The sequence below is a fragment of the Triplophysa rosa genome, unplaced genomic scaffold (assembly GCF_024868665.1).
Source record: "Triplophysa rosa unplaced genomic scaffold, Trosa_1v2 scaffold29_ERROPOS3643519, whole genome shotgun sequence".
NCBI lineage: Eukaryota > Metazoa > Chordata > Actinopteri > Cypriniformes > Nemacheilidae > Triplophysa > Triplophysa rosa.
Genome location: NW_026634317.1, coordinates 156,559 through 178,079, shown reverse-complemented (window position 1 = coordinate 178,079; position 21,521 = coordinate 156,559). Strand labels below are relative to the sequence as shown.

Here is a 21,521-nt window from a genome sequence, read left to right as displayed (position 1 = left end):
CCTCCCATGTTTGTTGTTTTTGATTGTCTCACCCTAGTCCCTGTTGTTATTTTGTCTTGTCTGCCCTTATTTGTTCTCCATGTTTTGTCTGTCTTGTCTTGTCTCAGTCTCCTTGTCTGTCCGTCTACCCCTTGGTGAGCACCTGGAGGTGCTCATTAAAGGGGGGGCTTCTGTCATGGCTCTGCTTCCTTAGTCCCAAAAAAAAATGGGTTTTAGTCATGTTTTTCTTGGTCCTGTAGCAGAGTCATGACAAAGCCTTTGGTTATGTGTGGAGAGAAACATATTATTGTCCTTTTGACAATAATATACGTTCTCTCCAGTGTCTCGTCTCTGTTCCCGCCATCTCGTTTCCTCGTTATCTTTCCCTGAGTGTTTAATGTCTCACACCTGCCCCATGTCGTTATCCCTCGTTTGTGTTTCCTATAAATACCCTCTTGTTTCTTTGTCTTATGTTCGTGGATTGTGCGTTGTGTACCGTGTATTGTGTTCCTGTATAAATCCCCAGTCAATGTCAAGTCGAGCCTGTGTAAGTCTGAGTTTGCGTTTCTATAGTATTGTTCTTTTACCCCGTCTCAGTTATATTTGTCCTGTCAGTTTTTGCATCTAGTTTTGTTGGTTTGCCCCATCGTGGGTTTTTGTTTTGTCGTTTTTGTGTTTAAGAAAATAAATATATTTGTTAACCCCTTCACTGCCTGCCTGCGCTTGGGTTCTTGCACGCCAGTCTGTGACACTTAACATGGTCAACTTGTTAAAAAACGAGTTGGACTTTTGACGTAGTATTTCTGTACTTGATACACTCACCCAGCACTCCAACTTGCTTCAGAAAGTTTTTTATAATTCTGGATCCCTGTGTCGTCACAGGGATCCTATTCCTTTTATTGGCCATTCTCCCGGAAAAGCACGGCAAGGCGAAAGAAAGAGCCCGCCCACAAGCCAACCGACGAGCGAGACCCGCTTACCATGAAGATTATCTGCGCTGCGTCAAGATGGGCTGCAGCTCGTTACTCTTGCGATAGTGAAGTTTAGGTGTGTCTGTTTGTTCATGGCATTTCAGTGATGGATGTTATATAAACGGTAAATATAACGCTGGATTTGGAGATCGTTTGAAACTGATAGAATAGCGCAGTCCCAGTGCTAAAAGATGCCGGACATGAACTGCACGCGGTAAGTCAAACTTAGTCATACGTCTGTGTTTTGTTGGCAATCGGCGTGTACATGCATAATGTACACTGAAAAAAAAAATTACGCTGAAGTTACTTAAAAATATAGTGCATCATTTTTGCGACCAATTTTTTAAGCCAGTGCTACATGAAATTTTAAGCAGCATTACCTTAAATTCTTTAGTAGGCATTGCTTAAGTTTTTGAGTAACCCTAACCCTATTCCCAGCAAGGGATTTTGCTGAATTTTTTCGGTTGGTGTGACTCACAATTTTAAGTTGTTTTTACTAACACATTTTTGTTATTTCTACCAAAAAAGTCTAGTTTACCGTCATGATCAAATGTAAGATCATTTAGATTAATATTTTTATGTTCTTAACACCTAAAATACAGAAACAATGGACAGCTGTGAAATGTTAAAAGCTTTATTTTTTTACTGAATAATTTAAACATGAAACATACAGCAGTTCAGAAATGTAAATTTCATTGTACAACAAAAACAAATAAACGATACTAAACAACAAACATTCTGAAACATTATAACAACAGTAACCATCAACATGGCTAGTGGTTTTTAATATTTGTGGTGTTGTATGCATGAGTGTGTATGTGCGTTTGATAACCGTGTAGAGTTATGTTATTTATATAATGTTTGTGTGGTCTTGTATGCTTGCATGTTACGTGTGGTGTTGAGCTGAATATGGAGATCTGGAGTATCTGGAGATCCCCCCTCTGGTGATTACTGTGTGCTCCGCAAGGTTGATTAACTTCACCATTATTGTCCTGAAACAAAACAATATGATATTAATGTATAATATAAATTTAGAATAGTATAAAATATATACATATACATACTGATAATTAAAAGAATGTAAAGAATCAATATGAACTGTTATGTTGCACACACAGGTCTGCTGCATCATGTGGATTCTGCATAAGTTCTTACCAGTTCTGTATAAGTTACTCGCTATGAAAATTAGGTCTCCCAAGATTTTTTTAACATTCATTCAGGAATTGGCTTTCCTAAAATATAAAACAAAGATATTAAAGTCACATAATGGAACTTTACCAGAACTTCACAACATTGCCATAATGTCACACTAACAAAGTTGATTGTACTTAACACTACTGTGTTTTGTTCACTTACACTGCTCAGTATGCAAAATATGCATTTATGACACAAACAATTATATAAGTACTACAATAAAACATAAATTAATCACTAGTCTTAGCCGACACTATTCTCCTCTATCGTGTCTGCAAAGTGACAGTGTGCCGTTTTAAGGAAGTTTCTAACCAACACAATGAATAGAGATTTGAGCCCGCTGTTCCAGCCTCCGCCTCGCACTTCTAGCTCACGGTAAGCGGTCACACCCTGTCCGCACCTCAAGATGCGACATGACAAAAGATAACAGAAACCATTAACAACAAGGCGTTTGTCGCGTTTGCAGGCGGTATAGACAAACAGATGAAAGGTTTGAAATAAAGCAATGACGGCTTCGCGCTCTTTTTAACTCACTTAAAAACGTTGTCTGTTAATGTGGCGCGTTGTGTCAAATTGAAACTAAAAAGCTCAAGGAGCTGGACGGCGAATATAACTATCAACGTGTTTTCATGCCTTCATAAAAGTAGGCAATCGTGATTGTTTACCATAAATCTCATTTAAGCAACTTAAATAAACTTTCTTCTCACAAAAGTTGAAGCGCTGTGCACACATGTTTCTGTACATCTAGGAGCTTATTTAAAACACTAAGAAATGTGCAGCACCACAATTAAACTCATTTAAAATGAAAACACTAAGAAACATGTATGTTCACACTATTGGTGGGATTTATTTTATTAAACATTTTAGTATAAAACAAGTTAAGTTTACTCACCTTTATCGTCTGAGGAGATGGTTTTCAGAAAATGGCCGCTGCTGTGTCACATGATCTAACCAAATCTTAAAATGTTTTGTCAAATTGACTAATAACCAGATTCATGCGACTTTACTAAACATTACTTGCTGTGTTTACTCATTATTTTAAGCAAACTGCAATCTCAATAAATTTTGTAACATTTATAAAAGAAATTAAGTAATTTGCAAAACCTATTTTTTTGAGGAAAATCAGCCTATTTAATTGAGCCATATTTACTACGGCCACGAATCACTTTTTACAGTGTGTAGAGGCACTCAAGCTTAATATGAGGTTGGCAGAAACTGCCTGTCATACGTGATCTTTAAGTCATGTACATTGGCTTTTTACATCACTTTAGCTCACACAAATGCAAAAGTGTGCTTACAATACGTCCTTCTGTAGCCTCTCCCAGAAGTCCTCCAAAAGTAATAACGGGTGACATGCAGGCACAGTAGAGGAACAGGAATGATGCCACACACTGCAAACTTAGACCATCTCTAAAATCACTTAGATAAAACGGAACTTTTCTCTTCACATCAAGAATTAGTCCTCCAAACAACCTATGAAAGTGAGAAGATAGAGAGAGATGAGGGAGGAAAACAGAAATTTAAAGGAAAAGATGTCTGTTTAATTTATCTGCCAGTACTTAAAGTCCCAGTTATTTCACTTAACAAGCACATTTTTATTTTCTTTTGTTGATGTATTTCCAAATGAAAAAGGTTGGCACACACAACTAAGAGCCCATATCCCATTTTTTAAATAGGCAATATTTTAATTGCATCAAAGGCATAAACCATGATTTGCCATAAACCTACATGCTAGTGTAGAGGGAGAGCCAGGGGCGCAAAAATGGGGTATGCAGTAAATGCGGTGCATAGGGGCGCTACACAAGTGGGGGCGCCATTGTGCCAAAATATTATTTAAGGTTTTTTTTAATAAAACGTTATAAAAAATATAACGAAAAAGTCATTATCTAAAACGTTTTAGTTTCACTTTTGTCTAGCATTTTAAACGAGTTCAATAAATATATAATTTATTTAATCAAGTTATTATGTCAACCAATCATTCTTTCACAGTCAAATGACCAAATGGATCCAGCAAAGAAACTAAAATACTGACCTATATTTTCCGGTGTTGCGCATGTTAAATCTACATATAAAGCAGTTGTGACTCGTGCCTGTACAAAGAATCAGCTGCTGCCAGAGAACGTGTAACACACTAAAGACATTTTATTTGTTAATGAAATGAGATCAAATGCAACTTACATTTATTGGGGTGAATGTTTGATAAAATGCACTTTTGCCTTATAATTAAAATAAATGGTCTGTCATTCCCAAGGAATTATCAGAGCAGAGGTGGACAGTAACGAAGTAAATTTACCGAAGTACTGTACTTATGTACACTTTTTGAGTATCTGTACTTTACTTGAGTATTATTTTTTCTGAGTACTTGTACTTTAACTTCACTACATTTGAAAGACAAATAACATACTTTTTACTCCATTACATTTAAAAAACGTCCAAAAGTAGAAAATGGTTTCTATGCAGCGGGGTTTCCTGTGTGCGCAATTGATCTGGCTTGCGATCTGCCAGGACCTTTTACTGTTGCCAAGTACTTCCGTTTTTCTAAGCTCGCGGTTTTCCGGCAAGCATTGAATGGCCATTTGGAAGATTTTTTTACGCAAATCTGGCAACTCTGGGATCTTCCATGCTAAACTAATGTAAACGTAGGCGCTGCTACGTTGTTGATAGCGCTCTAAAAAGGCAAATAGAACAATAAAAGACGAAAAAGGCACATGTTAAAGTGTGATGTAATCATCTGTGGGTTACGATCAGTCAAAGATCGTAGAAACATTGTCATGAAAATGATCAGCATAAATAAGCATCTACACCTTGAGCTACGCGTGCATGTTAACTTCTGATCTGCTGCTATATCATTTAAAGCGATTTGGAAAATGAATGATGTTTTTCTGAAGTAACTATAGTTGAAGTATTCCTGTTGATATAAAAACTATAGAACCCTGCCCAAAATACAATATAAAATGTAATGGATTTAATGGTTATGGTAATTTTACTATGGATACTTGTTATCTACTTGTATCAGTGGTGTAAAGAGTACCTGAAAACCATACTTGAGTAAAAGTACAGATACCTTGCAGTGAAAATTACTCCATTACAAGTTACAAGTCACCAATTCCAAAACGACTTCAGTAAAAGTCTTCGAGTATCTGATTTGAACAGTACTTGAGTATTTTACTCATACTGAATGTAGGCTCAAAGCAGCACTAGTCCTCAACACTTAAGAGACATGTCAGTGGAAAAGCTAGAAACAGTCGATTCGTGAGGAGAGCAATCGCATTTATTTTCTTAAATCATAATAAGACTGAACACCTCAAAATTGCAACAAATCATGGCCGACACCATAACCTACATCTATTACAAACACCCAAGTCTCATTTAAGCTCAAGTGCTCATAATAAACCAAACTCCTTCAAAAGGTCTCTTCAATATAACGGATACATCAAATAATGTTAAGTCAAATTAAAAGTCAAAGCCTTTTTGCACTGGACATGCTGGTTTGGCCTCATCGCCAGCTGCAGTCATGTCCTCATTTCACATAAACCACCAGCGATTGACATTGATAACCCTATCCAAACCCTAATTGATAATGCACTCGTATTCACATAAAGAAGCCATGTTGACAAGTTTTAGTAAGTAAGAGCAAAACCCACAAGATATAGTACCTTCAATGCCCTGTAAATGGCAATATTAATTCTTCTGTATTAAAAATAAACTGCTGCAAAAAAAGATAGGTGCCATGCAAAATGTAATGTGTAACTGCATTAGACATTACAAATGTAGTGGAGTAAAGAGTACATATACTTGTTCAAAAATGTAGTAAGTAGAGAGTAAAAGTTGCTAATATCTTTAATACTCAGTACAACTACAAAGTAGCCAAAAAGATACTTAAGTAAAGTAACTAATACATTTACTCCAATACTTTACACCACTGATAGATAAGGAAATATACTTGTTATGGATGTGACAAAAAAATGTCAATAAAATATAATTGTAATATTCTTAATTAAATACACAAACCAGGCACAATACCAAAGAAATACTCATCATGAATATAAATAGTATCATCTTTAATTACCTGTCATGGCTCTGCTTCATTTAGTCATGTTTTTCTTGGTCCTGTAGCAGAGCCATGACAAAGCCTTTGGTTATGTGTGGAGGGAAACATATTATTGTCCTTTTGACAATACGTTCTCTCCAGTGTCTCGTCATTGGCCCCGCCCCTCTCATCTCATGTATTGCTCTCCTTCCGTGTCTAATGTTTCCCACCTGCCCTCGCTCGTTATCCCTCGTTTGTGTTCCCTATTTAATGCCCTCTTGTTTCATTGTCTTGTTGCTCGTTCATTGTATGTGGTTGTTCTCGTGTACCCTGTTGCTTGTGCTCTATGTTACGGCCCGAGTGTTATGCACCTCGTTCTCGTCCTGAGTTTTGTAAGTTTTTGTGCTTCGTGTTATCTCCTTGCCTTGAGTCTTTGACGTTGTGTCGTGTTTAGTTTTTTGTTATTTGTTATTTTTTAGTCCTGCTGTTTTTGCCCCCACGTGGGAAGTTTTGGTTTACCTTTAGATATATTTTAGTTGCCTTGTCTGTTCCCCATTGTGGGTGTTTTTGTTTATTATTAAAGTATTTTGTGTTAACCCCTTCACCACCGCCTGCCTGCTATTGGGTTCTTTCCACGCCAGCCGGCGTCAGCCTGTCCAGCCGGCCTTCCAGCCGGCGTCAAGCCTGTCCAGCCGGCCTTCCAGCCGGTCCCTGGGAAACTCCCAGGGCTCAAAGACTGTCCCCCCCAGGACTCCCCCTAAGTCCCCCAGGACTCCGCGCCCTCGAGCGCAGCCGGGGACTAAGACTTTCCCCCTTCTCCCCACCCCCATGGACTGCCCCCTGTGAGCCCTTGTTTGGTCCCACCCCCCCTCCCATGTTTGTTATTTTTATTGTCCACCCCAAGTCCTATTGTTTTTTGTCTTGTCTGCCACTGATTTTGTTCTCCATGTTTTGTCTGTTTTTGTCCTGTCTCAGTCGTCTTGTCTCGTCCGTCTACCCCTTGGTGAGCACCTGGAGGTGCTCATTAAAGGGGGGGGTTCTGTCATGGCTCTGCTTCATTTAGTCATGTTTTTCTTGGTCCTGTAGCAGAGCCATGACAAAGCCTTTGGTTATGTGTGGAGGGAAACATATTATTGTCCTTTTGACAATACGTTCTCTCCAGTGTCTCGTCATTGGCCCCGCCCCTCTCATCTCATGTATTGCTCTCCTTCCGTGTCTAATGTTTCCCACCTGCCCTCGCTCGTTATCCCTCGTTTGTGTTCCCTATTTAATGCCCTCTTGTTTCATTGTCTTGTTGCTCGTTCATTGTATGTGGTTGTTCTCGTGTACCCTGTTGCTTGTGCTCTATGTTACGGCCCGAGTGTTATGCACCTCGTTCTCGTCCTGAGTTTTGTAAGTTTTTGTGCTTCGTGTTATCTCCTTGCCTTGAGTCTTTGACGTTGTGTCGTGTTTAGTTTTTTGTTATTTGTTATTTTTTAGTCCTGCTGTTTTTGCCCCCACGTGGGAAGTTTTGGTTTACCTTTAGATATATTTTAGTTGCCTTGTCTGTTCCCCATTGTGGGTGTTTTTGTTTATTATTAAAGTATTTTGTGTTAACCCCTTCACCACCGCCTGCCTGCTATTGGGTTCTTTCCACGCCAGCCGTGACATTTACCATTTTCTATATATAGGAACCATACTCCAATTAATAATCTTTAGTAAAACCACAGCAACTAAAATACCATAGTTTCATTATACTAGCTATAGTTTATGTTTGTAGTTAAATTATGGTAATACAAATGGTAATAAATCCAACAAAAACATGGTTCTACACTTACTATTTACAAGAACTTACTACTTACTGGTAAATTGCTGCTAAAACTGGTAAAGGGAATATACAAAATAAAAGAACACTGCTCATAATACATTAGGCCTAGGGGGCTAATGAGGATAATTAGGCTAAATGATCATACAGGATTATATCTAAACTAAACATAATGTGCTAAACATATAAAGCTCTTAAAGGAGTTGCTCACTGCAAAATTTGAAAAAATAAAAATTACTATGGAAAGTCAATGGGGGCAAATTTTGAAGTGAACTACTCCTTTAATACACTGATACTGTGAGCTACTCATGTATTCAGTAGGTTGCTTCAGAGCATAAGGTATAGACAATAAAACAATGCACAACTGACATAAAGAAATTTACTTTTAATACTTGAGTACTTTTAAAAGCACGTACTTCTGTACTTTTACTAAGTAAGAATCTGTCTTTACAACTTTTACTTGTAGTGGAGTAATATTTGACCAGTTGTATCTGTACTTTCACTCAAGTAAGGAAGTTGTGTACTTCGTCCACCTCTGTAGCAGAGTTCAAGTAATCAATACAGTTTATTCTATACTGTCCTGTATATTACTTGTGGTGTATTTGAGAGTCGAGCTTTAGGTTTCATTTACACATTTTCATAATTTTCCATTTGCAGTTAAAATGAAGAGAAAAATTCTAAGGACATAATATCCTTTTTTTAATAAGAAAACTAAAGATAATAGTCAGTCAAGGCTGGAGAAAGAAGATGCTTCTGAAAAAGAGTCAGAATCAGAAATGCACAAAAGCTTAGAGAATGAAGAAAGTCCAATAGAACAGAGGACCCATCAGCAAGGTGATTTAGTTGTGCAGAGACAACTTTTGCAACCCTGAAATTCCATTTGAAAAACATGAGTTTTTACATGAGTATTTAGTTAACATGGCATTCACATGAAAGTGTGCCAAAACCACATATATCACATGTGAAATTTTTGAAATTCATGTTTTTTTTCTTTGTGTAAAGGAAATACCTGATAATGTGACTCATGTTAAGATGACTGCTTAAGTTGATTTTTGGATATCTTGTTTGTGGGTAGTTTTTCATTTATGTATGTACATTTAAGATGCAGAAAAGTGCCTAAATGTTATTATTGTTATCATTGTTATTTTTACTATATACAATGTGTTGTGAAATAAATGACCATGGAACATTAATTTGAGCTGAACTTGTTTTATTAGCTTATTTAGGGCCCTATGAAATCCGTTTAATTTTTTCCCAAATTACGTTTTTTCCGTTTTAATTTTTCTGGTTTATGTTTTTTTCTGTTTTAATATTTTCCGACTCTGTTTTAATGGCTAAAATAAGTTTTAGTAATCAAAATGCATTTATAATCCATTTAAATCATGAAACTTATACAATTTAACAGTAATTTATTAAAAGTAAAAATGCTTTGGTATCATTTTAAACTGCTTCAATACAGAATTTCATCAAAAACAAAACACTAGCTTTCAAAATCCAAAACAAAACATTGGTTTATACTTAGGTTAGGCAATTTCAACTAAACCAATGCAAAACCTAATAAAATAATTTTGAAAAATAATTTAAAAAAGAAAAAAGAAAAGAAAACATTATTCTCCTACACAGGACTGTATATTCACAAGTTGCTGTTTATATAGGTCTATACTACATCTAGTGGTTATACCTAGTATTACATTTTCTATTTATTTCTCCCAGCAGCAACAATCTTCCTCTATGTATTGAATTTTAAATACCAGAAGGGTAATTAGTACAAAAAATTAATTGTATATAGTTTTAGATGATTACTTTTGTTATTATACTTATTATGATCCCAAATTATTACGGATTTACCTATAACAATGTTTAAAACGCTGCAATCTCGAATGTCAGTCGTTTCATCAACCACAACCCACATTTTCTTCCCACTGATTTTGTTCAGTACGGCTTCCATGTGTTGCTCAAAGACGCGAGGTAAGTGGGTTTGACGAAGGCTGCTTTCATTTTGAGGCAACGATCCTCCTTGCTTGCAGTGCTTTATGAGAAACGGACGCAACTTTTTCATTTTCTCGCACGGGATATCAGCCTCTGCACACACAGCAACAAAGTCTTCTGCAAACTCACGCCTCGCATCCGATGATGCTACTGTACTTGCTATAGTACATTGTAAGGATAAATTCTTGCCTTGTAGGTTCTCCTTGTTTCGCATGTGTGTTTTTGACTTCAGGTGGTCATCGTAGGTGGTCTTTCGCGTCCAGTCGATTGAGTGTTGACAGAAATTGCAGAACAGTTGCTGTCCCGATTCATAAAAATCGTTAGGGTACTGCTCTGCACTAAATTTAGCATTTAGCGTTTTTTTGGAAGACTTCACAGTCTCAAATGGTCTCTTCGACATGATTGTTTCAACTTTGAATAAATGTTTATAAATATAGCGTAATTTCGCGCCTTACTAACGTAACATCATCACGCAAACAGGGAATATGCATTTCTGTCATTTTATTTGTCAGTTAATGAAACCATGGCAAAGAACAAGTATTTGTAAATGAGTTATAATGGGTTTTGAAAATGATTTAATCCAAAATTTGCCAAATTTCGTGACAATCCGTGTTATACAGTAAATTCCGTTTTTATGTCTGGATTCCGTCCGTGTTTTCTGCATCGCGGAAATCATAGGGCCCTACTTATTAGTTTACTTAGAGAAAACAGTAATACATGACAGTGAAAAATGACTGAAAATTAATCATGACACATGTTAGTGTGCCCCCTAAAAGCATAAGTGGCCCCAGCCAGCCCCCCCCCCCCAGTTACGTCTAGAACCGCCACTGCGTCTTATTCGTCTTATTCTGATAATAATAAATAATGTTAATAATACTTTTTGTTGAAGGAAAGGGAATAATCTAAATGTATAACTTTAAAGATCAAAATAAGTTTATTTCCTCATCAGCACATCTCTAATGGGCTACAACTCGGTTGTTACTTATATTTTGGAAATTTAAAGAAGTTTTATTGTTTAAAACTTGACAAGCTTTTTTGTTAAAGGTTTTAAATGTCAAAAAATCGTCCAATTATACGGTTATTAAAATAATCATTAGTTTCTGCCCTAATTTATTGTGTATGTCTGAACATAAACTTTATGTACTTTTACTACTTTTTGCTCCTTTGTTTCATTATTTTTCAGATTGTTATTTATCTTTTCAGAATTGTGTATCTGTTACACTGTGAAGCAGTTTGAAAAGTGTTTCTGTAAAAGGAAACCTTTATGCTTCTGTTATAGATGCAAATCTGATTGTCACCTTCACATGATGTAAAATAGAATGACTCCAAAGGTAATATACAACTTGTCTGCGGATTTTTTATATTGTTGTGTGTTTTCTATATTGGGGTGGCCGATGGGGGGCGCCAATACTAATCTCGCATACCCCTCAGAAAATGTGCAGTTGCGCCCCTGGGGAGAGCTATTCTGATTTGGAAGAGCATTTGATTAGACAAAAATCAGCATAATGCAGAATGAGTCATCAATATATTTTATCCATTTACACAGAAAAAAAATGTCTCCTATCCTTAAGAATGGATCACACATTTAACCCACACATAACACACCTCCCAGTTCTCTGTAGTTCTGGTCCATGATGTTCCCCATGCTGTTCATCCTCGACTTGAACAGCTGTTCCGTTTGGAACTCCTGGCATTTTTCTTTTCTCCTGATCCGAAAAACAGACCATTTAACATACTATACTGTATATAACTAATACAATAATCAAAGTATAATAAACGATCACTTACAGTTAACAAAACAGAAGTCTAATGTTACTGAAAAGTGTATTATATACAATATTTTTTGAACATTTTAGCAACATTTACAGTAAAATATGTCACAAAATGTAAGTGCAGTAAATTGCAAAATGTGCCATTTTTTGTGTCATTGTTTTTTCTATACCTGTGAAGGGACACTCTTAGGCGGTTCAATGCGTATAGAAGGGTCCCATTCTCCTGGAGGCAAAACTGTCACTTGATCTAGAAACTCATCTATACCGGCCAATAAATCACTCCTGTCCTTTGCCTTGTATGCGACATCATGGAAAATCTAAAGATGGACCAACATAATTATATTGAAGAATGCCTAACATTTTATTATGTTTTGTATATGTATAATAATATCAGAACTAGTGTAAGAAAAATTGTGTTCTGCAATGACCTCATCAGTCATTATGGTGGCCATTGAGCGACCAATCTCATGGTACTGCTGGGCTTTTCCATCCGGACCGAGCAAGATGAACAAGAATCTGCAGAGATTTCATAATTTTAATGATTTTTAAGTTTAATATTGATTCCTGCACGCAAGGCAAACACTCAGCATCTACCTAGTCGGTATGGGAACTTCAGTAAGTCCTGTGAGCAGAACAGCAGGAGACAAGCGAACAAAGGCAACTATGGATCTCTCTAAAAAGTCCAGTTCTCCAACTAGCACATTGGAAGCCTCTGCCCCTGTTGGTATCTTTTTCATGAAATGTGTGTCCACCTAAAAAGAGAGATGATATAATAACTTTTTAAAATATTAGAACATTACATTACCAAGACTCATTTTTACTCCTCGCACAAAGCTTTTAATTATTTAACTTTTATTTAAATTTTGATTTTAAATAAGTTAAATAATAAAATTATGTTAGTTTAATTATATTTTTAACCTAACCTAAAGACCCACTGCAGTGACTTAAAACACACAGCTTTGTTCAGTGAGTTGATGTAATTTCCACTAAAGTTAAGGTGGGGCATACTAAGTTGCTCCTCAGCCCTCAGATTTTCTAAATTACAAGTAGTGTTTAGTTTCCCTCTAATTAGCCTGGAATTTGATAAAACACTTAAGTTCAGATTGTTCATTATTGTAAAATGTATATATAGTATATATTCAAAACCGAAGACACTTAAGTTTTGAACGCTTATATCTTCCAAGTGTGCATTTTGTAAAATGTTTTGGAGCACACTGTTTATAGACATCCTAAGGGATAGTTCACCTAAAAATAACAATTCTTCTATCATTTACTTACCCTCTTGTCATTCAAAACCTGTCTGACTTTCTTTCTTCTGCAGAACACAAAAGAAGATATTCTGAAGAACATTGGTAAACTAAAAAGTTCTCCTATTGACTTCAATTGTATGGACACGAAACCGCTGATATATCTCTCAAAATGTTTTCTTTTGTGTTCCACAGAAGAATCATATACAGGCTTTGAACAACAAGGAAAATTAATAATTATAGAATTTAAATTTGTGGGTGAATTACTCTAAAAGTCAGAAAGCTTCCATTTCGATATTATTGTGACTTTAATATTACATAGTGATTGTTTTATAAAAGCAACAAGGCAATAGACTACACGTAAAGCTATTATGTGATATCATATTATAATCACAGCTACAGGACATTGATAGAACTGCTTCTCACACCTTATCGCTTAAATATATAATAATATCTACTTCTGGGGGTTTTAGTCACAAACACCTGCTGGTCTGGGTGACAGTAATGGATAAGTAACACAGCGGGAAGGTAATCTGATTGTGGCTGCACTCAGCCATCCTTACTGTCACTCTAAATGGCTGACATCTGGCTCATTACTGTTCATTTCCTGTCCCTTGATCACTAGAATAATATTACATAAACAATCTGCAGCTCCTCTAAGGCTCACCAGATGGCAGTGTTTGAGTATATGTGTGTGTATGTATGTATGCGTGTGTTTGTCCCAGATGTTCTTGGTAAATCAATAAGTTGCATCTAGTGCATCCAGTGAAAAGTGGGGACACAAACATAAACAAACAGTTTGAATCTGTTTGGTTTAAAGGCTTGTGTCGTGGAGTCTCTATGTTCCCTCTCTTATTTCTGTTTTTTTCTTGTTTTCCCATTCAATTCCCAGGACGATACATTTTTCCATATTTTTTCTCCAATAGCCTAGAGGATATAGAAAAGTCTAAGCTTTTAACTCTAGATTGTTATTTTACCGTGTTCTGATTTTGTTTGCATTTCTGACAATTCTCTGCTGAAGTTTTCTCTAGCACTGTCCCTTTAAGAGTGCATGTCTGAGGGTGCACCCTGCACCTGATATATAGGTGTAATGTATATAATAATAAAGACTATTAAAGCAGCATTCCTGTTAAGAGCACCATGTGATGCTTTAAATGTATTATAGGGGCCCTTTTATAGTACGGGTAGCACAGTGGCTCAGTGGGTTGCACTTTTCCTTACAGAAAGAAGGCCGGGAGACCTGTGGAGTCTTTGTGGGTTTCCTATAAATTCCAAACACATCCAAGACTAGGTGAATTGGAGACGCTAAATTCCCCCAAATTGAGTGTGGATTAACTGTATATAATAAAGCCATAGATGCTGGAATGATGTTAAACAAGAAAGAAAATGTGACGACATTAGTGACGTCAACCAGCCTTATTACTTATTCAATACCAGGCCATTTGGATATTTTTGGCATCAACTGCCAACTGTTCTTTCTTGGCATTAAGAAGAACTAGTTCCCTCACAGTTTTTGTCTATTTTAGGCACAAAAACTATAATGTTGTCTTTTTGTTGTGGTTGTAGTACCTTACTGAGATCCATCTGCCCAGTATCCTGTGCTGCTCCATTCTTTACATCTGCGTTTGTAGGCGGAGGCTGAGGAGAGGTGGTAGGACCTAGGGGAATTCAATAAGATAAATACAATGGTCCACAGCATTTGTGTCATGCTGTCCACACATTACATGACCAAAAACAATTTCGCTTTAATAAAGCATATTAGATTAGATTAGATTAGATTCAACTTTATTGTCATTACACATGTACAAGTACAAGGCAACGAAATGTAGTTTAGGTCTAACCAGAAGTGCAATAAGCAAGTGCAGGATATACAGTTGTGCATAAATACATAAATACAGGATAAAGCAAAATTATAAAGAATTTACAAGTGGGAATGTACTATGACCATTATATACAGATGGCTATTTACTGAAAACAGAAATTTACTGATGGATATGTACAATATACTGTAGATTAGACTATGCAGAACAGTAGTGCAATGAATATAAAGTGTGCATATATATAAATGTATTAATAAATATTCAGTTATTTTGTGTCTATAATATGTCTCACCGCTCTTGTCCATAGAATGAGGTTCACTCTGTCTTCTGCCTGAGTCAGTGAGGGATTTGACCATGGGCAGCAGGTTATTCCTCTTCTTGTCACTCTGGTGGTGATGTCTCTTGAGAAGTGCTTCTCGAACTTTCATTCTCACACTGTCGTCTAGTTCATGTGCTGCCTCCTGATGGTCAAGGATCAGGTCTACAAACAACAAATTGCATACACATAAGCATGCAAAGCTCTTGTGCTAATACTTGGCAGAGTGCATTCTGGGAAGTTAATCATTGCACGAAAATGAAAAGAATATGACTTATATTTCCTAAAACTCTGCCTGAATTCTTACTTAACTTAAGTTGTATGCAATAATATTACATGTATGTTTACTTTATATTTTACATATCCAGAGAGATCCAAAAGTTTGAGTATTTGTATTTTTCTTATTTAATTCATAATGTTTAATAGATTACATCATAGGCAAAACCATTTGAGTTGTTGAAGTGTAATATTTGCAATGTACATTTCATAATTTGCATAGTATGGTATGACCCTCTTTTGGGTTTTTTTGTGTAAGCTGGCATGGCTTTACAAAAACGTGCAAACCCTGATGATCCATGTAATCTCAACAAGATTTGACAAGGTTCCAAAGAGCATCTTGTGTGCTTGAGTTGAAGTAAAGAAACCTAACCCTTTTTTAAAAGAGTTACCATGGTCATTGTCACAAAGTGTCACAAATTGGCTTTGATTAGTGATGTAGCATGTGAACTGTTGAATCTTCAGTAGTTTTTCCTCACTTTACAAATTTACAGTAACAAAAGTACTAACTATAGAAAATATAGAATATATGTACTGTCTTTTAATTGATCACAGCACAATACTGTAAAAGCTTCCAGCACGGTTGTTTCCTGCATCCTATGAAATGTATTAGCCAGGAAACTGGACAGCTTTAACGTGAAATGCAGACCTAAATACATTTTAAACCTTTCAACTTTAGCTCACCAACTTCATGTTTCAAAGTACATGTAAAAGGAAAGGCAGAATGTGTTTCAGGATTGCCAAACATTTCAATTCTACTTCCTCAGACTCTCATATTATATTAAATCTCTCACAATTCCAGTTGGAGTTGAGGCAGCGCTGTTAACCAGCATTACTCATCCCTTGATTTTCTCTACAGAATAATCAATCTCCTTTGGTCACCTTATCCGTCACTCTGGCATTAATCTTGTTTCAAGTACAGTACTGCTGCAATATTAATAATAACAGTCATGCCTTTATGCGACACACGTTCCATGCTATAGCATTCTAGCTGATGAGAGAAGTTATCAGTACATTATACAAACAGCATATACTGTATACATATTTTAAAGTTTTTTTGCCTTTAATTATATAGTACAGTAGGAAAGAGAGTACAGGAAGCAAAGTGGGAGAGAGAAGAGAGACGGGATCAGGAAAGGACCACAAACCGGACTCGGGTTGTCATGATTTCGAGGAAAGAACCCAAGTGCAGGCAGCGGTGAAGGGGTTAATACAAATAATAATTTATTAAACGCAAAACAAAACACCCACAATGGGGAAAACTATAACAAAACAAGAATTCAAACAAAAACTTCCCACGAGGGGGCAAGATAAACAAGGTCCAATAATAATATGAATAATAAGTCCACAAACTTGCTGGTCATAGGAAACAGGAACCAGGCAAGAGACCAGGTGACATAGCAAACACGCAAATGGTACAAAACAAACGAGCACAGGACAATAGACAGGAGGGCATTTTAAAGGGGAAACTAACAAGAGATAACAATGGGCAGGTGTGGGTAATGAGACACAGGCGGGAAGCTGAACTAGAGAACGAGAGGGCGGGGCGGGCCAGAGAGAGCGCATGTTATGTCATGATCACAATAACGTCTCTCTCTCCACACAAAACAAGAGGAACAAATCTAAATGCTGTGTTCACATCTTTTTTACTCGCTTTCTTTAACATGGCATGTGCAGCTGACAGCATTGTTGCTTAAAGGACCCATAAGTATATGTTATGAATGTGTGTCAGCAACATGAATAGGAGTGTGCGACTATATCTGTAAGGTTTCAGGTAGGCAAACTAATACACTGTAGTTTATTTTAAAGCGTGTACTGAATGAATAAAAGTACAGTAAATGTAAACTTGTCGATCCTGTTTATCCTGTGCTGCTCATTGCATTTTCTTTGCATTTTCATACTTTGCATTTTCTTTGCATTTGTAACACCGCCTCGACGGAAGGCATGAAGGGCAGGAATATGTTTGTCCAACTAACTGCGAATGGGTCGTAAGGAAACCTTTTTGAAGCAGTCAGTTTTAGCAATTCTGTATGGTGATGCTAGTGGCACAGAAATTAAATAATGTGTCCCGGTTTAATATGAAAAGACAACTCTATGTAACCAAATTGTACTGTGGTCTGAGTTTGTTGGGGCACAAGCAGAAAGCAGACGAGAAAAGTGCTTGGGAAACAATGATTACTTTGGCTTCTGTTTAGTGCCAAATAAATGACAAACTGCAACTTTAAATAACAACTCCCTCTGTGGCATAATAAATTATGATATAATCCTGTAATGTTTCCAAACTAACAACAGACAGATGTTTCTTAACAAAAGTTTATATGCTTTCAAAAATATGCTTTTTAAACAGTACAGCCATACCCTCTGACCCCAGACTGACCTGCGATTTCCTCAATGCAGTTGGCCCTCATGTCTAACAGGACGGTTCCGTTAATGATACAGCTCCGTAACTCAAACAGACTATGGAGAGAGAGCGTAGCTACGTAGGGCTTACTCCATCTCTCTCCTCCATCTTCAACATCCTCCTCAAACTTTAACCACCTGACAAATGACAAAAACGAGAGAGATTTTCTCAAAATGGTTTCATGGTCATTTAAGTGAGATACATTACATCTACATTTTTTATTAAATATTCATGGTGCAAGTTTAATTTTACAATGACTTTCAGAAATATATGCAAACCTAGCAGTTTCCTTCCACTCCGTATCTTTGCCGTCTTTGACACAGATTTCATCAAGTTCTGTGAAGAGCTCATGTGCCACGTGCTCCTCATCCTCCTCAGTGCCTAGAATAAACTGAACCCTCTGGGATGGGGTGTCTGAGCAAGAGACATGGAAAGAAAGAAAAACAGATGAGTAAAGAAGTATTTGTAAACCTCATTTTCACTATGACAGAGCAGCAAGGACACATACTGTAATAAACTAAAGACGGGGATTTACAGTTTTTGTTATCATTACAATGACTTTATCATTTTAGATTTTAGTGGGGTCAAGGGAACAATATTGAGAGAATGTGCATGGGTCCAAAATGGTCCACACAATTTTATTAAATTAATTAAAAATATTACTGGCCTTTTTTTATCATGTTTTCTATCATAGGACTTCTGTCTACATTAAATACCTGACTAGACTGAACAATTAAGAAAAAGCAGCCAGGAGGCCAAAATAGATGGAAACTCTCAATAGGGACCCATACTTATATACTGTATAGACAGATGTTTTCTTTCAGTTTAATTTGCTCACTGTTGTATGCTCAGATGTTGTATGGCCATTATATAATTCTTACAATTCTTAATGTCAGTTACTATGTCAGTAAACTACTATCAGTTACCAACCACTGTCATTCATTTTATTTTTAATTTCTTGTCTTTTTATCTCAATGAGTCTGATATACAGTGAGTGAAAAATCCTTTTCTGTTAAAGAACCTGCAGTGTTTGCTTTCCTGGCATCAGAATATTGTTCTCACCGTGTGAAGCTATAGAACTTTCTGTGTTCTCCTCTTCCTGAGCTACACTTCCAGACCTTATCCTGTCTGATCTTCTGCGGTGTCTGGAGCTGTGCGGACGGTGGTGACGGTGAGACTCTCTGCCCATAGGCATTCGCACACCCACAAATAGAGTCCTATGACCTGAAAAAGAGAGACCGAGGGGAAGATTAAATGTTATTAAGGCTAAATTCAGCTACCCACTGTATCACATGAGTGTATGTGTTTTTAAATACATTTATTTGTGTTTATTTTACTAACCCTCTAGCTCTTCTTTCTCATAATGGATATTAAGGACTGAGCTTGTGCCACCATGGTCCACCACTACCTCCTCATCAGGCCTCTGAAAGACATATGTGTATTTAGCTATGCAAATAGACAAATATATAGAGACAGATATACAGACATACAGACATGTACGTGTGATGACACTAGTCTCACCCCTACAATAACTTTTTATTTTTAACCTGCTTTTAGAAAAGGGAAGAAAAACGTTCCCAATTATGGGCATCCCTAATGTCCCCAGAGGGATCTTTTATTTGATTCAGACAACGTTTGGGTAAACTATGTATAACGCACAAGTATGTTTTTCTTTCATGGTGGGGACTTTCCATTGACTTCAATTATGTATCTCTTAAAGCTAACTTTCTATCCCCTAAACTCCATCCTGTAGTAAACCATTGCACAAAATTTTAATTGTTCATTAAATAATTTCCCTTACACTATAGATTATTTCATAATCATTGTGGGTACATTTGATTCCTATAATGTTGGACAAAATGGACCCACAGTAATCAGATTTTAATTTGAATACATTTCAAATGAGGGTCACATCCTGCTACAGTTCTCAGATGATGCGTGTGAAAAAAAAGAGGCCTATCAGTAGATGGCTGGGCATGAATAAACTGATATAGTGTCCTTAGCAGCGGATGATATCTTATCAAGTTCAAAGGGGTCATATCATGATTTTATGTACACCCTTAAGAAAAGGTGCTTCAAAAGGTTCTTCGATTCCATAGAAGAACCTTTTGTTTCCATAAAGAACCTTTAACATCTGAAGAACCTTTCTGTTTCACAAAAGGTTCTTTGTGGTGAAAAAAGGTTATTCAGATTATAATAAAGTAAGAAAGAGATGGTCCTTTAAAGAACCTTTGACTGGATGGTTCTTTGTGGAACCAAAAATGGTTCTTCTATGGCATCGCTGTGAAGAACCTTTTAAGCACCTTTACATTTAAGAGTGTATGCTGTTTTTCCCATGAAGTCCAGTTGTAATTTTATTAAAACGTCCTTCAACAAAACAGTCACAATTAGTTTAACATAAGGTTAAAGAGAGATTACGCCAGGCCCAGATGAACGTCATATGCCCATCCCTTACTAGAGATTACGTAGGCTCCATCTGAACATCCCGTGCCATCCTCCTGCGAGAGCCCTTTTTTTCATAAACATTTACCCAGTAACTTTTAATCAAAGTCACTAAGTGCAGCTGTGACACGTCAGAGGGGACCTGGCCCTCCCGGCTGAGACTGGTTTCTCCCAAGGTTTTTTTCTCCATTTATTTATCACTGGAGTTTGGGTTCCTCGCCACAGGGCCGTGTTGGCTTGCTCACTGGGAGACTGCTTTTATTAGATATTATTTCCTAGAATGATCTTGCTTTTTCTTTAAACACATGCACTGTGCTGTGTTTGACCTTTTCTGTGTTTTTCTGTTTTTCCTATTTTCTCCTGTAAAGCTGCTTTGCAAATTTACAAAATACTGTATATATAATTTACAATTAAAATAATACTACACTATCCCGAGGTAGGGAGAGATTACGCCAGGCCCAGATAAACGTCATATGCCCATCCCTAACTAGAGATTACGCCAGCTCCAGTTATCTCATTTTGGTTCCAAAATGAGATAACTCCGTTTTTATTATGTTATCATGTTTTTATTATGTTTTACTGTGTTAGTTAGCTGTATTTTTTGAGTTATTATGGCTTAAATCAAAACAAATCAACTTCAGTTTGAATTAATTGGAATGCACAATAAAAAAACATGATTTTTGAAACATTTTAAAAACAGAGTTATCTCATTTTGGAACCAAACTCTTCATATATATATATATATACAATTCTTAAAGTGTTTATCCCACTGGGATGTTGCTATTTATCATCACAGAGATGATTCATAAGTGTGTTTTTACACCTCTCTCTTGAGCAGGAACACAAACCCATAATTCATAAACCTGCTGCACATCATAAAACAAACCTGGAGGTACAAATATTCTCATAGAGTTGACATTGCAGTACAATAATAATAGATTACTGTCAATCTTAAATGAAAAATGATCTAATCATAGTTTGGAACCCTGAAACTTACAAATGTTTCAGCTTTTGCTTGAGGGTGATGTGTATGTTCGATTGGTAAAGTATTGTCAGTCATAATGTGGGACAGGATTGAGGTCACACAGTATTGCATTACATAGTTTGTTACCAGTACTTTTCCATAACGTAGTCACCCTGTTACCAACTTTGCAACTAATATATAATTATCCTCTAAACATCTTATCAAAGACCTCCAGAACTGCAATTATTGTACAATACACCTACAGATAATTGCTTAAAGTCATGAGTTTGTTTGCTTCTCCAATAGTAAGAAATTC

The 21,521-nt window shown here is 36.6% G+C and overlaps 1 protein-coding gene and 1 long non-coding RNA gene across 4 annotated transcripts in view; both read right to left on the bottom strand.

Moving 5' to 3' along the window:
* Positions 1 to 21,521, bottom strand: part of slc4a8 (solute carrier family 4 member 8) — a 37,842-nt gene that overhangs the window by 12,851 nt on the left and 3,470 nt on the right. For both annotated transcript variants that reach the window (XM_057327814.1, XM_057327813.1), the window contains exons 2-12: positions 19,141 to 19,222; positions 18,862 to 19,023; positions 18,078 to 18,213; positions 17,776 to 17,936; positions 15,099 to 15,287; positions 14,556 to 14,644; positions 12,334 to 12,491; positions 12,168 to 12,255; positions 11,910 to 12,056; positions 11,573 to 11,673; positions 3,443 to 3,617 (exon numbers count right to left, since the gene is read on the bottom strand). In XM_057327814.1, the coding sequence (XP_057183797.1) occupies positions 3,443 to 3,617; positions 11,573 to 11,673; positions 11,910 to 12,056; positions 12,168 to 12,255; positions 12,334 to 12,491; positions 14,556 to 14,644; positions 15,099 to 15,287; positions 17,776 to 17,936; positions 18,078 to 18,213; positions 18,862 to 19,023; positions 19,141 to 19,222 (1,488 nt within the window). The remainder of the gene's footprint in view (positions 1 to 3,442; positions 3,618 to 11,572; positions 11,674 to 11,909; positions 12,057 to 12,167; positions 12,256 to 12,333; positions 12,492 to 14,555; positions 14,645 to 15,098; positions 15,288 to 17,775; positions 17,937 to 18,077; positions 18,214 to 18,861; positions 19,024 to 19,140; positions 19,223 to 21,521) is intronic.
* Positions 1,571 to 3,436, bottom strand: LOC130550369 (uncharacterized). Of its 2 annotated transcripts, XR_008962399.1 has the most exons (3): positions 2,457 to 3,436; positions 2,106 to 2,182; positions 1,571 to 1,942 (listed from the first exon to the last, which is right to left on the bottom strand). It is a non-coding gene; the product is annotated as an uncharacterized LOC130550369 (long non-coding RNA). The 2 variants fall into 2 exon arrangements; XR_008962398.1 differs by having other exon boundaries at positions 2,106 to 3,436.